Consider the following 14,136-nt stretch of genomic DNA (forward strand, 5'->3'; position numbering starts at 1 on the left):
TGCAGAATATGAGAGATAATGGAAACACAGTTTACACTGGGGAGAATTTTTCCCCCCATCAGGGGGGTTGTGCGGGGACAGGTGCAGGCGCAAACCCGATCAGGTCCATGCCGCCATTTTACATGGGCAGGCCAATTAAGTCCCGTCCAGCGTGACACGCACCCGGAAGCACTGAGCGCTCCCTGTGCAGGCAGGGGGAGGGTTCCCTGAATCGGAGCATGCGTACGAAAGAGTGCAGAAATCTCCCTCAAGGTGCCTCAGGGAGATTCGTTTAAGTTTTAAAATTCTAAATATAGAAAGGAAAAAATTTTAAGACATGTCCCCACATGTGACAGTGTCTGTCGAAGGGTCATGAGGACGCGAAACGTCAACTCTTTTCTTCTCCGCCAGACCTGCTGAGTTTTTCCAGGTAATTCTGTTTTTGTTTTGGATTTCCAGCATCCGCAGTTTTTTGTTTTTAGCTCAGTTTATTAGTTTAATGAGTTTTTAAATGGCCTTAATAGGCCTTTGACAGTTCAGTGGGTGCGTAGCCGAGTCGGCTGTGCACCCGCCGAACTGAAAATCTAAATGACGTGCGGCGCCGTCGGGGCACACACCCGATGTCACCCCGTGTCACTTTATGCCTCAGCGAGCGGGGCCCTCCCCCACTCGCCAAGCCGAAAATTCTGGCCATGGATTTTCAAAAAGCATTCGATAACAAAGTGCATGTGAGATATATGGCATTTTGTGGAATATGAAAACATGGTTAGATAGTTGGAGGGCAAAAGGAAAAGAGTTAAAGTAAAAATAAATGTGTCGGGCTAGAAAATTGTGGTTTGATATTCCACTGAGCCACTATTTTTTTACTTTCTAATAAATAATCCAGACTTAGGAAATGAGGGAGCAATAACAACAATTGTTGGTTACAGCAAATTTCAAATTGTGACAAAGTTTAGGGTCTGCAGTACCTAGATAGGCTACAAAATGGACACAAAAGCAGAAAATACTGGAAAGACTCAGCAGGTCTATCTTTTTTTGTTTCAGATTTCCAGCATCCGCAATATTTTACTTTTATAACAAAGTGAACAGATAGGTGGCAGGTGCAGTCTAGTGTAGCAAAATGTGAAGTAATACATTTTAGAAAAATAGGGAAACAGGAGGTGCACAAGTAAATAAGGCAATAAAACAAGCAAACAGAATCCATAATTTTGTATCTAGAAGCACAAACTACAAAAGCAAAAAGGTAATGCCATGAACTTGACCAAGATGTTAGATTGCAATTGGAGCATTACATATAATCTTGGCAACCACATTTTAGAAAGAATACAAAAGCAATGGAAAAATTGCATTGCAGATTTACTTGGATGGTATCAAGAGATAATAGCTATGAGTGAAACTCAAGATGTCGGGGCATTTTTTGGTTGCGAGTTCAAACCCCATTATAGGAAGTTGTGAATTTCAATTCAATAAATCTGGTCATTTGATTTCTAAACCTTTGTAAAAACCCAGGGGTTCCAGTGATGTTCTTTAGGTGAGGGAACCTGCCACCTGACCTGATCTGATCAACATGTGATTCCAGCCCCACAGTTTATGGTTGATTTCAATGCTCTCAGGACAACTGGGACTGGGTAATAAATGTTGCCTTGCCAGCATTGCCTGCTCCCCAGGAATGAATAAAGAGAAACCTGACCTGAATTACTGTATTCAAGATTATTAAGAATTAAAATAGTGACAGATTGTTCTCACTGGTCAATAAGAAAGCAGCAAACAGGCACTACTTTAAGATAATCACAAAAGGAATTAAAGAAAAATTCTGGAAAAAAATGGGAGCGAAATTGGTCAACGATGGTAAAATGGGTTTATAACCAATTAACAGGCTGTTTTACACTGGGCCCAATTTTTTTTACACTGGATGTCAATGTTGATTCACTGTCTGCCTCTTGTTGAAGAGTCATACAGACTCGAAACGTTAACTGTGTTCCTTTCCGCAGATGCTGCCAGACCTGAGATTTTCCAAGTATTTTTATTTTTATTTTGGATTTCCAGCATCCGCAGTTTTTTGCTTTTATCTTTGATTCACTGTCAGCCTGTTTTGCATGACTGGCATTGATCAATTTTGCCCCATCATATTTTATAGAGTGGTTAGGATGTGAATTCTCTCCCGTAAATCACTGCTGAAGCAGGGTCTATCAATCCTTTTAAAAGGGAATTAGATGGCTCCTATCAAAATGACAAATATTAAATAGTATGGGAAGTGTGCAGGAAAATGGGACTAGACAAGGTGGTTCACATGAAGAAAACATCCATGCGAACCTGATTATCCAAAGGGCCAGTTTCTGTGATGTACAATTTATGATCTACTGAAGTAAGAACCAAGTTTAAAATAAGTTCCAGGGTGAGTAATGCCAAAACATTTTAGTTTCTCATCAGTGTAGTATTTTGAAAGGAAATATCTTGTTCCAAGCTTACCTTGTAAAGTTTAAGAATGACTTTTATACATGCATGTACAAACGTGGTTTGCCTTTCAAGGCTTCCACCGTAAAGTGCAACAAGCTCCTCATTAAAATCAATGCTAAAAAAATCGAAGTGGAACTTGTTATATATATTCTCAGCTTTCCTTAGTGCAACAGAGCCCAGGGAACGAACTGAAACACAAGACCAAAATGAAAAGGATTTGTAAATATTCAGATGAAACAAATAACATACAAATAAAACTGAGCTTCTAACTAGATTCTTCTGATCCATTTACGAGGCTCTTTAACTCATTAAAAATTGTGTTTACTATCTGCCATTCGGCTAATTTGTCAACCTTTCTTGAAGATCAGACTGTGCAGTCATTAGGGTATGAATGATTAAAAACTGATTAACAAGTTTAAGCGTACCTTGTCTGTAACTCCCAGCATTTCCCGGAAGAAACAGAACAGGGATTCCTGTGGCTTTTAGATTCTTGTGCGCTTCAGCAGAGTCTCCCTCTCCATAAAGGTACAGGCCGTAACTTGGATACTTACTGGTAAGTCTATTCGGAAGCTTGATTTTCTGTTCACAGAAAACAGAGGAAAATTAACTGGGGTTGTATCTCTTCATTTTATAATAAGTTTTTTGTTTCTTAAAACTACAATGGTTCAAACTGAAGCGCTCACATTTTTGACTTGTCCTTATAAACATATACACAAGAGTCAATGTCACAATGATGTAAATGATCTACAACTTAAGGATTCATTGATAGGGTATACACAAAATAGTCATTTCAGAAATTGAATAGAAAATGTTTTCTGCAATACTGAAAAATTGCAAAGTATCAACAGGTCAGGTCATAAATCGGAAATTTTAAATGGGTAGTCCGGTAATGGTAAACAGCTGTGAGGATTGCTTCCACCCTTACGGTCCTCTATTGAACAGAATAACTCATGCAGAGCAGCAAAAGGCCTCCAGGAATCACAATTTTTCAATGCTCACATGATTAATGCCAGTGAATTATGGGCACCATCCCAGGCAAACCTGATCCCATCTTCACCAGATATCCACACGTTCAGTAATGAATCACAATTAGAACCTGAAAGTCTGATAAGTGTTCTTGGGGACACTAAGCCAACAGTAGAAACAAAAATATAATTTTAAACACAATACTGCTTTGTAAATTTTGTATTAAAGCCTAGATTAAAGCAGATAAGAGATTGGGAATGCAAATGTTATAGGACTCCTGATACAATGCTGAAGGTATAATATTTTATTGTTTGAAAAAACACATTGGAAAGATTATTCACTGTGTGGTAGATTTGAAAGAAATCTGTAGCTTTTCTTTAAATGATTAAGTGAACTTATTCCTGACAGGTACAGAGAATATCTAAATAAATTCTTTACACTTTTAAATAGATATATTGAATCAGCCTCGTTGACAATGCAAGATTGGGTATAGTGATAGGACCAACAGCAAATCATTAATTCATTCTACAGTAAACAGTTTGTTAAATGTTTTGTTTCCTGTATATTGCTGAGAGGAGAAAATGCACTAAATGGCCAATCTATTACAGTAAGATTAATTTCAAACACACTGATGCAGAAAATACTAGATTTCACCACTAACCGAGAACTTTTTACCAGTCCTACAATTGCTTGAAGTAAAATAGACTAATTTTTACCCTGAAAATTTGAATTATCCAGTGGTTTGAAATGAGAAAGAAAATAACTAGAAATTTAGTGTGCAGCCATCAGAAAATTTAAATTAAGAATACTTTACTTGAAACAAATGAGTCATGAAAAAGTCCCATTCTCCTATCACTCCTGTGCCCATTGACCTACATTAGCTCCCAGGAAAAAACTCAATTTTAAAATTCTCATCCTCATTTTCAAATCCGTCCATGTCCTCCCTATCTCTGCAACCTCCTTCAGCCTTACCACCCTCAGATATCTGCATTCCTGTAATTCTGGCTTCTTGAGAATCCCCAATTTTAATCATTCTGCCATTCAGCTGCTTAGGCCTGAAACTCCATAATCCCCCCCTCTATCTCTCTGCCTCTGCCTCGCTAACTCACTTTCTTCCTTTAAGGTACTTCTCAAAACCCATGTCTTTGACCAAGCTTTTAGCCATTTGGCCTAATGTCGTGTTATTAGGCTGGTGTCATATTTTGTTTGATAATACTCCTGTGAACTGCCTTAGGATGTTATACTATGTTTAAGGTGCCTTGTAAGTGCAAATTGTTGTTGTGCATCAGCACAGGTTATGGTCCAATTTGCTTGTGCCAATCGTGAACTGCACATTAGATGTACTAATGCACACTCCCTTTCCCTCCCTCCTCCTTCAAATACTTATGTTATTCCCTCTCAACGATGGTGATCCATTTGGCTTCAAAACATCACTGATAATAATTCTAAATTTCCCCCATTTTAATGTTAGCCCTAAATTTACGCCTAATTATCAATTTGCTACTTAGTGGAAATAATCGTTTTCTCCAACACAAATCTTTTAAAGATTTTGAACACTTATGTTCCTGTTAACCTTCTCAGCCCCACTGAACACACAAACAGTTTTTCCAAGTGCCTCATTGTAACTGTATCTTTTAATTCCCATCTACATAAGAACAAGGAGCAGGAGTAGGCAATTCAGCCCCTCGAGCCTGCCCCGCCATTTAATACGATCATGGCTGATCTCATTTCGGCCTCAACTCCAATTTCCCACCCTCTCTCCATAACGTTTCAACCCGTTACTAATTAAAAATATGTCCATCTCCTCCTTAAATTTATTCAGCGTCCCGGCATCCACTGCACTCTGAGGTAGTGAATTTCAGAGATTCACAACCCTTTGAGAAAAGCAATTCCTCCTCATCTCTGATTTAAATCTGCCACCCCTTAGCCTAAAACTATGGCCTCTCATTCTAGAATGCCCCACAAGGGGAAACAACTGCTCCACGTATCCTTCGTCTTTCCCGTTTAGCATCTTATAGACCACAATTAGATCTCCTCTCATCCTTCTAAACTCTTGAGAGTATAGGCCTAAACTGCTCAATCTCTCTTCATAAGACAAGCTCCACATCTCTGGAATCAATCTAATGAACCTCCTCTGAACCGCCTCCAATGCAACTACATCCTTCCTCAAGTAAGGGGATCAAAGCTGTGCACAGTACTCCAGGTGCAGTCTCACCAATGCCTTGTACAACACTTCCCTATTTTTATACTCTGCCAAAATTCCATTTGCCTTGAGGGAGGGAGCAGGCTTCCCTTCACATACAGGCAGACGCACTCAATTTGCATGAAAAAGCAACTTGCAGTTTGGGCAATTACTAGAATACAGTGATTAACCTCAGAAGTAGATCTTCCGACCACCAGAAAAAGAGTGATAGCATAGGAGCCTTGCCTTTTAGTACAACACTTCTCTATTTTTATACTCTATTCCTTTAGCAATAAATGCCAAAATTCCATTTGCCTTCTGTACCTGCATACTAGTTTTCAGCGATTCATGCACGTGGACACCCAGATCCCTCTGCATTGAAGCATTCTGAAGTTTCTCTCCATTTAAATAATAAGTTGCCTTTTTAATCCTTCTGACCAAAATGGATAACCTCACACTTATCCACGTTAAATTCCATCTGCCAAATTTTGGCCCATTCACCTAACCTGTCCATATCCATTTGTAAATTTCTTATTTCTTCATTGCAACTAAACTGCAGCTTTTAATGTCTTCAATAAACTTTAAATAATGGGTAACCACAGCCTTACACTGTATTCGAACTGTGATATACTAATGTCTCATGCAGGTTCATGATTCCCTCACTTTTATATCCAATGACACTATAGATAAATTCAGAAGCTCATTTACCTCTTTCACACCTGTATTTCCTACTTTCAAAAAGCTGCACCTTTCGAGCTCTCTGTTTCTCCACCCTACTGAGAATGTTACCATTTAGCATTAACTTTCATTTTTCGCCAGTGTATTACTTCATATATATTTGTGTTTAACTGCACTTGACACATATCTGGTAATTCCTTTGAAATCCATCCTGTCACAATCTAGTTAACAATTTACCAAGTCCCCAAACTTGGAACTGTAAGCAAACTGCAATGATATTCCTTCTGAACCCCGGACTAAGTCATTAAGAACAAAAGATGGCCCAACACAGTTCATTCAGCAAACCTTAGCTACATTTTTCAATCTATTTACTCGGACTCTCTATATTCTTAACCCCACCAACCTGTCTGTGTTTCACTTTCATTTTCAAGACCACAGTCCTTAATTTTCAATTTATCAAATCTTTTGAAAATAACTGCTGAATTGCTGCTGCCTTCAGAGGATTAGGAAGCTATAACATATCTGAGGGACTCAGCTGAATCAAAAATCAAATAAGTAGAACTCCTAGACAATTAATTTTTTTTTTTAAGTGTGAGCATTATTTGAAAAACAATATACTACACGTGTGTATCTACATAATTTGCATTATGTTCAATCATTTCAGATCCTGCTTCCAAGTTGCTAAGTTTCGCCCTTCAAGCTCAAATGAAGTGAATGCACCATGAGCAGGAACAAAAAGAAACACACCACTTCAATTATGAAAACCAACTGTAAAGTTTTATCTTTAACATCACAGGTCCATTGAGCGTATGCCAATTGCTAACTGCACTTTAGATGTACTAATCCCAACTCCCTTTCCCGCCTCCTTCAAATATTTATGTTATTCCCTTGCAAAGATAGTAATTCACTTGGCTTCAATACTCATCACCGATAACAATTTGAAATTCCCCCATTTTAATGATAGACCTAAATGTATGCTTAATTATCCATGCGCTTAGTGTAAATAATCAGTTTTCCCATCTCAAATCTTTTCAATATTCTGAACATTTATATTCTCATTAATCTTCTCAGCTCCAATGAACATTGAAATAGTTTTTCCAATAATGTTCTTTTTCTTGCAATATATACATGGATAGCAGTTATCTCGTCTTGCATGAAAACTTAACTAAGATTTAAAGGCATCTGCTGCACTGGGAAAAATGAGGTCTGATATGTTGATTCAAAGATCTTTCTGGCTGTGGTGGGGGGAGATAGATAAAATAGGCTTCAATTTAGGACTGGGATTGCCACTTTTATTTTTGGTTAGTGGGTCGGTAATTAGCCATAGTCTACAAGGGACCATAGGTATCTCACTTTGCTAGAGAGAGATGTGGTTATATAGTTGATGGGGCACCACTCCACATCAAAGGAGGCAGGCCTCCATGAATTAACACAGCTGGTACAGGGAATGAACCCACATAATTGGTGTCCCTTTTGACCAATCTTATTTTTGAGTGGTCACTTGAAAATGAAAATACAGCATAACATTAAAAGTCTGGCCTGTAAGATAGGTTATTTTCTTCTGTGTCTTGCAATTTGGAGATATTGATTTTTAATGTTCATCAGCCGCAATCATCAGAACTCAAGTTGTGATCACATTGCTACCTAGCTTTGGGCTTAACAAAAGAATGCAACTTCACCGAATAATTATTGGTTCCAATACAGCATCTTTAAAATGGATGTACAAGATCCCATGATACTATTTTGAAGAGGGGCAGGGAAATTATCCCACGTGTCCTAGTCAATATTAAACCCTCTATCAACATTGCAAAAACAGATTAATTGATCATTATCACAATGCTATTTGTGGGAGCTTACTGTGCACAAATGGGCTGCCACATTTCCTACAAAAGTGTCTAGCATAAAAGTGCTTCATTGGCTGTGTAGGACTTTGGGCAGCCTTTGATTGTGAAGGGCACTACATAAAAATATCTCTCTTTTTTATATATGGGAGAGCAGCTCAATTTGGCATGAAGGTGATCCTGGACTTTATAGAAAGGACCAGAGCACAAATGCAAAAATCTAGAGAAATAATTGGCTAGACCAGAGGAAGAAGTGTGTTTGCTTATGGGCACATCACTTTAAGGCAGGACATTAAGGTCATGGAGATGACATGGAGGAAGTTCACAAAAATACAATGAGATACTTTCACTGTGGACCAAGAGAGAAAATAGGGTTCATTGCATATGAACAAACGGTTAAGATGATACCTAACGAAAGTGTTGAAAGTTTAGGGGGCATTGATGACATAGTACCTAAAAAGCACAAATGTATCAAAAGACAAAAAGATTTTTTTTTACTTTAAATGAAGGGTTGGTTGTTGGGAAATGGTAAGCCCTACAATGAAACAATGGTGGAAACAGAAACCACCATATAGCATTTAGAAGATGCATTTAAACGGGTATGGGAAAGTGGACGCCAAACCAGCATGATGATCCAAATGGCCTCCTTCTATGCTATAAATGTCAATTATTTTAATAGCAAAATCATGGCACAATGACAGAGTAAAAAAGACTATTCTTGAATAGTGCAAGAAAAGGTGGATAGGTGCCAATCAGAACCTAGGAAAAGGTAATACTGAATTTATGTATTGTCTTAAAAAGGCTATTAAACTAGAAAGTTTATTGGGATTACGGCATCTTAAAATGCGAGCAAAATTTTAAAAACCTTGGCAAAACACTTTGCACAGAGAAAACTTGTATAAGCAGAACCCCAATGGCCTGTTGCACTGTCAGGCAGGGAACTACTGTCTGCACAAACCAGGAGTCTCCAGGATCTTTCATTCAGCTGTCGGAGCTGAAGCAACTTACAATATATTCTGGGTACTCGAACATGTAGGTCATGCTGCACTTGTTCTCTTCATACACGAACAACACGTCCCATATTCCGAGACCCAGAAAAGCCAATAGAAAACCCCGAAATATTGCAGGCAACCAGCTCATCAGCCCGCCAGCCATCGCCGCGCTCTCGACTGAGCTGGTGCTACCTAACCTGCTGCCGCCCTGTCTGGGGAACCGCCACCTGATTGGTGGAGGGTTCTGTCAATCAGTTGAGCAGCGCCCAGGCTTGTCAAATTAAGAGACGGGGACGAGAACTTTCAGTTATCAGTTCTGATGAAGAGTCATACGACTCGAAACGTTAACTGTTCCTCTCCGCAGATGCTGCCAGACCTGCTGAGTTTTTCCAGATATTTTTGTTTTTGTTTTTGTTTTGGATTTCCAGCATCCGCTTTTTTTTGCTTTTATCTTTCAGTTATCACGTTAGGTTGACTTCACAAGGCGGCGTATTAACGTCATCGACGTTATGTCGCCAGAGGGGACACGACCTTCTACCCGCCATATTGGTAAGGTCTGCCCTGGTTAAAGCGATCAACAATTCAATATAATTCCTGACCTACACAAGGCTGATTCAAATTTAACGGATTAGGTGATTTTAGTGTTGTCAACTCTAAATATGCTTGGAAATTTGAGCATGTGTTCCAATCGCCTAAAACTGCATGTGGTGCTTCATCACGTAAGACTTGCATTTATATAGTGCCTTTCATGACCACTAGACATCCCAAAGGCTTTACAGCCAATGGAGTACTTTTGAAGTGTGTTCACTGTTGTAATGTAGGAAATGTGGCAGCCAATCTGCACACAGCAAATTCCCACAAAGAGCAATGTGATAATGACCAAATAATCTGTTTTAGTGATGTTAATTGGTGAATATTGGTCAGGACACAGGGAATAACTCCCCTGCACTTTTTCAACATAGTGCCATGGATTCCTTTATGTCCACCTGAAAGAGCACAGCTATTTCAGGACCGCAGTTTAACAGGTCATCTGAAAACTAGCGCCAGAGTGACCAACTCTAATGAAATAAAATATGGGACACCTTGATGGGGGTACTGGTGCTGGTGACTGAAGGCGGGGGGGGGGGGGGGGGGGGGGGGGCAATGCCTTAACAAGCTTCCAAAACAATACTTCTCAAACTATAATAATATAACATCTAACCATGAAAATCTGTGCTTTAGTATTTAATGTACTTATATTGATCCTAGTCAAGCTTACCATACTCCTCATTGACAGAAGACTCAGTGAATCCCCTCTGATCTAGCTACCTGGCCCAGGATGGCTGCACATGTTCCCTGCTGCACATTGCCCCCAATAAAGATGGCAGTTGTGCAAATTTCTCTGCGTAGGTTCCAGTCCCCCACCACCTTGTGGCCAGTGGCAGGAGAGTGGCTGCACAAATAACTATAAATACGGGAAAATATAGTCCCAAGAAAAAAACAATAAGGAACCTGGGACAATGAGCAAAATTACAAGATGATCCCATAAAAAATGTTATAGTTGGTCACCCTGGATGTGGTCTGTTGTATCAAAAACACAAAATGCTGGAAAAACTCAGCAGGTCTAGCAGCACCTATGGAGAGAGAAACGGAGTTAACGTTTTGAGTCCATATGACCCTTCTTCAGAGCTGAGAAAGGCTCATATGGACTCGAAATGTTAACTGTTTCTCTCTCCACTGATGCTCCTAGACCTGCTGAGTTTCCAGCATTTTCTGTTTTTGTTTCAGATTTCCAACATCTGCAGTATTTTGTTTTTATTTTAATGGTCTGTTGTATTTTGGTTGTGACTGGCTAAGGAATGATAGCTGAGACATCAGTATGTTTAAACTATAAACAGGTTTATTAGATGAATGTTACTATATGTATGGATATATAAGTGTAGCTGTTCCTTAGTCTAAGCCATGAGCATTCTCTCCCTTGACTCTTGGTCATGTGTGTCTTACATCATCATGTGGGCAGTACTGTTTTCCAATCCCATATATTAACTCATTCAACCCTGAAGACTGTAATACTACATCTCCCCCCATGTCTTTGTCCATCTGTATTTTACGTTTCTATTTACATACTACCCCATCTTCCCTCAAGTCTCTGACTTCATAGATTTAATCGGTCTGGAAATTTCATAATTCTTCCTGATAGTGTTCTTGTCAGACTTGGAAGATCAGTAGTCTCCCTTTGGACTTCTTTGCTTTGACTTGGTTGGTCTTCAATCACAGTTGCAGTATCTGGTACATTGTGAGTTTGTGACACAACATCTAGCTCTTCAAGTGTATAATGGATGGTTCTCCTATCTGGACCCAGACTTGATCATCTTTTTCCTCTCCTTACTGTTAAACATCTCCCAATGTTTCTCTCTCACGGTTGGATTTTGTGGGTTTATCACTCTCTTTGCGTTTGATATGTTCCCTACCCTTGTCTACTGAGTTGACCCTGGTGCCTTTTGATGATTTTATCTATCTTTATTTACTTCTGGAGTGATGTCTCCTTGTAGTCTCTTGTTCGTGGATTCTTGGGTAATCTTGGACTGCTGCCTTTGGAAATAATTGTTTAGGATGGGAAGCTGTGAGGAAAGCACTTGATCAACATCTTGCTTTCCCTCAAATTCCAGTAACCCTGGAGTAGCAGCAAGGTCAGTGTCTTCCAATGTGGAAGAGGTTGAGATTGTCTTGTTCAGTTCTGTTTCTGATTAGGACTTGTTTGACTGCTTGCATCCTTGACTAGCACTTGTGATGGGTGGGGAGGTGTGGGTTGCACTTACAAAGGGGTCAGCACTGTCAGATAAATGTGGTATTGTACAGTGTACTCTGTCACTTGAGTTTCGTCTTCCACCTTCTCAGCCGACTCACAAAGTGATGAAGGATCATGATCACATTCAGGTACTCGTTGGTACTCATCCAATTGGTTTGTTTCCTCTTCATTGAGAACAAGTTTACTCTGTATCCTGGACAAGTTCCTGACAAAGGGCTGGATTATCAGCCACTTTAATGAGTGTCAAAAATTCTGTGCTGAAATCCCAATCCAGATCTTTGGTGCAGATGGACAGTTTGGGGGCTCCAATTTTGTATCAAAGTTGAATGGCTGTTGATTGGTGTTATCCATTGTCTTGATGAAGTTGAGATCTACATGGGCATTTCAGCTCGGAAGAGAGAATTCCTGATGCAAATAACATATAATGCCTCCAGTATCTGTTGACATCTGTACTGGAGCGTTGCCTGCAACATGCCTATAACTTGTAGTTTGATCCCTCCTGGACCATATAATTGGGTTTCACTTGTCTCCAGCCACTGTGTTACTAGCCACGGTTCTTTGTTGCACATGCTTGCTCCTGTATCCAATTTGAAATTAGTGATGTGTCCATTGGCACAATTGTCTGCATTCCAGAATGTGCATCTAAGATCTTTGATCTCACCTTTCATTGATAACCTGTGTATCTAGAGGTTTTAGTTCTGCATATTTTTCCAAAGTGTCCAAACCTTTTACAATGAAGTGCTTGCAGGACACTGTTCACACCTCTGGGGCTTTTTGGTGCCACAGCACTGTCATGGGTTGATGGTGTCTTGAACCTTTGCTCCATTAAGTGTCCTCTTCTCTGGAGTGTCTTTGACATTCTTTTGTTTAATAAGTTGTACTGACATTGGGGGTTTTCTGAGCTACAGTTTTTCTTCTGCTCTGGGTATGGCTCTATTTTGTTTATGGAACTATATTTGTCTCACCAACTGTATTGCATTCTCCAAAGTTAAGTCTTCTTTGGATTGCAGTAGGTCAGATAGGGTTTCATCAGTTACCCCAACTACAAAGCGGTCTTGAATCAGCTCAGTTTCAAGATCACCATATTCGCAACCTTCAGCCAGTTGATACAGGCTGTTGATAAAGGTTCACCTGGTTTCTGGACCCTTTTGTTGAATTTGGTGCTTTTTAATATCCTGTTACTGCATAAATTAAAATCAAAGGTTTTTAAGATTTCTAGAACATAATCTGTAATTGCTCCAATAGAGTACAATAATGTATTGACTTGTTCAGCCTCAAACTTAGTGTCCAATCTGGAAACAATTCAGAATCTTAAAAATATCTTCCTCGATAGTGCCCAACCCTGTGCTTTATTTGGTCCTTCCATATGTCCAAAATGGTCAGGCAATGTGAATTTGGAATCCTTAGCTGTTTTAAGCTTTTAGGACGTTTGCCCTGATTTTTTTAAACTTCTGTTGCAGTAATGGAGTTTTCCCATGCCAACCAGCCTTTTACTGATACCCACTGCAGTTGCTGACCCTTTGCTGATAACCTTTCCTTAACTTTGCACAGTTTCTAAACTAATCACTGGAAGTTACTATTGAACTCTGTTCACTGTGTTCCTCCTGCTGGGGAATCATGTTTAAACAACCACATTTTTTTTTCTGATTGCTGCCTCATGGTCATCAAGTGTAATCGCACTGACCTTGGACCCAGACTATTGGATATATCAAAACCTGTGCTCGCTAAAAATAGAATTTGCACAGTGCTGTCTGATAATTGAAGTTAAATTGAAAATTTTCAGCCTTTTTCAATGTTTGCTCACCTTCCTCGATTGTTGGTAGGTTCCCCAGCTCTGCTACTGCATCAGAATTTTTTCACAGACCACCACATGCTATGGTGCAGTCCTTGGTTAGCTGAACAGTTGATTTTTTTTCTCTGCCTCTGCTTCCACATATTTTATGGAGCTCTGGTGGCGATTTTCAACTGTCTTACCAAAGTCTTCAGTTTTGGTGCCATTTTTCAGTTAGATTTGCAAACTTTTTGAAGTTGATTTTCGGAGATTTCAGGGTCCTGCACAGCGGCCATCATGTTGTATGTTGGTTGTGACTGGCTAAGGAATGACAGCTGAGACGTAGGTATGTCAGAACTATAACAGGTTTATTGGATGAAAGTAACCATGTACAGATGTACAAGATTAGGTGTTCTTCAGTCTAAGCCATGAGCATTCTCTCCTTCAAGTCTTGGTCATGTGTGTCTTAAATTATTAGGTAG

The 14,136-nt window shown here is 39.5% G+C and overlaps 1 protein-coding gene across 5 annotated transcripts in view; it reads right to left on the reverse strand.

Annotated features, from left to right (window-relative positions):
• pgap1 (post-GPI attachment to proteins inositol deacylase 1) overlaps nt 1–9,273 on the reverse strand; it is a 189,151-nt gene extending 179,878 nt beyond the window's left edge. For all 5 annotated transcript variants that reach the window (XR_005944544.1, XM_041200460.1, XM_041200459.1 and 2 more), the window contains exons 1-3: nt 9,112–9,273; nt 2,862–3,015; nt 2,449–2,624 (exon numbers count right to left, since the gene is read on the reverse strand). Coding sequence is in view for 4 of the 5 variants with exons in the window: in XM_041200460.1 (XP_041056394.1) it covers nt 2,449–2,624; nt 2,862–3,015; nt 9,112–9,258 (477 nt within the window). In the remaining variant the exon portion in view is untranslated. The remainder of the gene's footprint in view (nt 1–2,448; nt 2,625–2,861; nt 3,016–9,111) is intronic.
• Between the last annotated feature and the right edge of the window lie 4,863 nt (nt 9,274–14,136).

Source organism: Carcharodon carcharias, chromosome 12, assembly GCF_017639515.1.
Source record: "Carcharodon carcharias isolate sCarCar2 chromosome 12, sCarCar2.pri, whole genome shotgun sequence".
NCBI lineage: Eukaryota > Metazoa > Chordata > Chondrichthyes > Lamniformes > Lamnidae > Carcharodon > Carcharodon carcharias.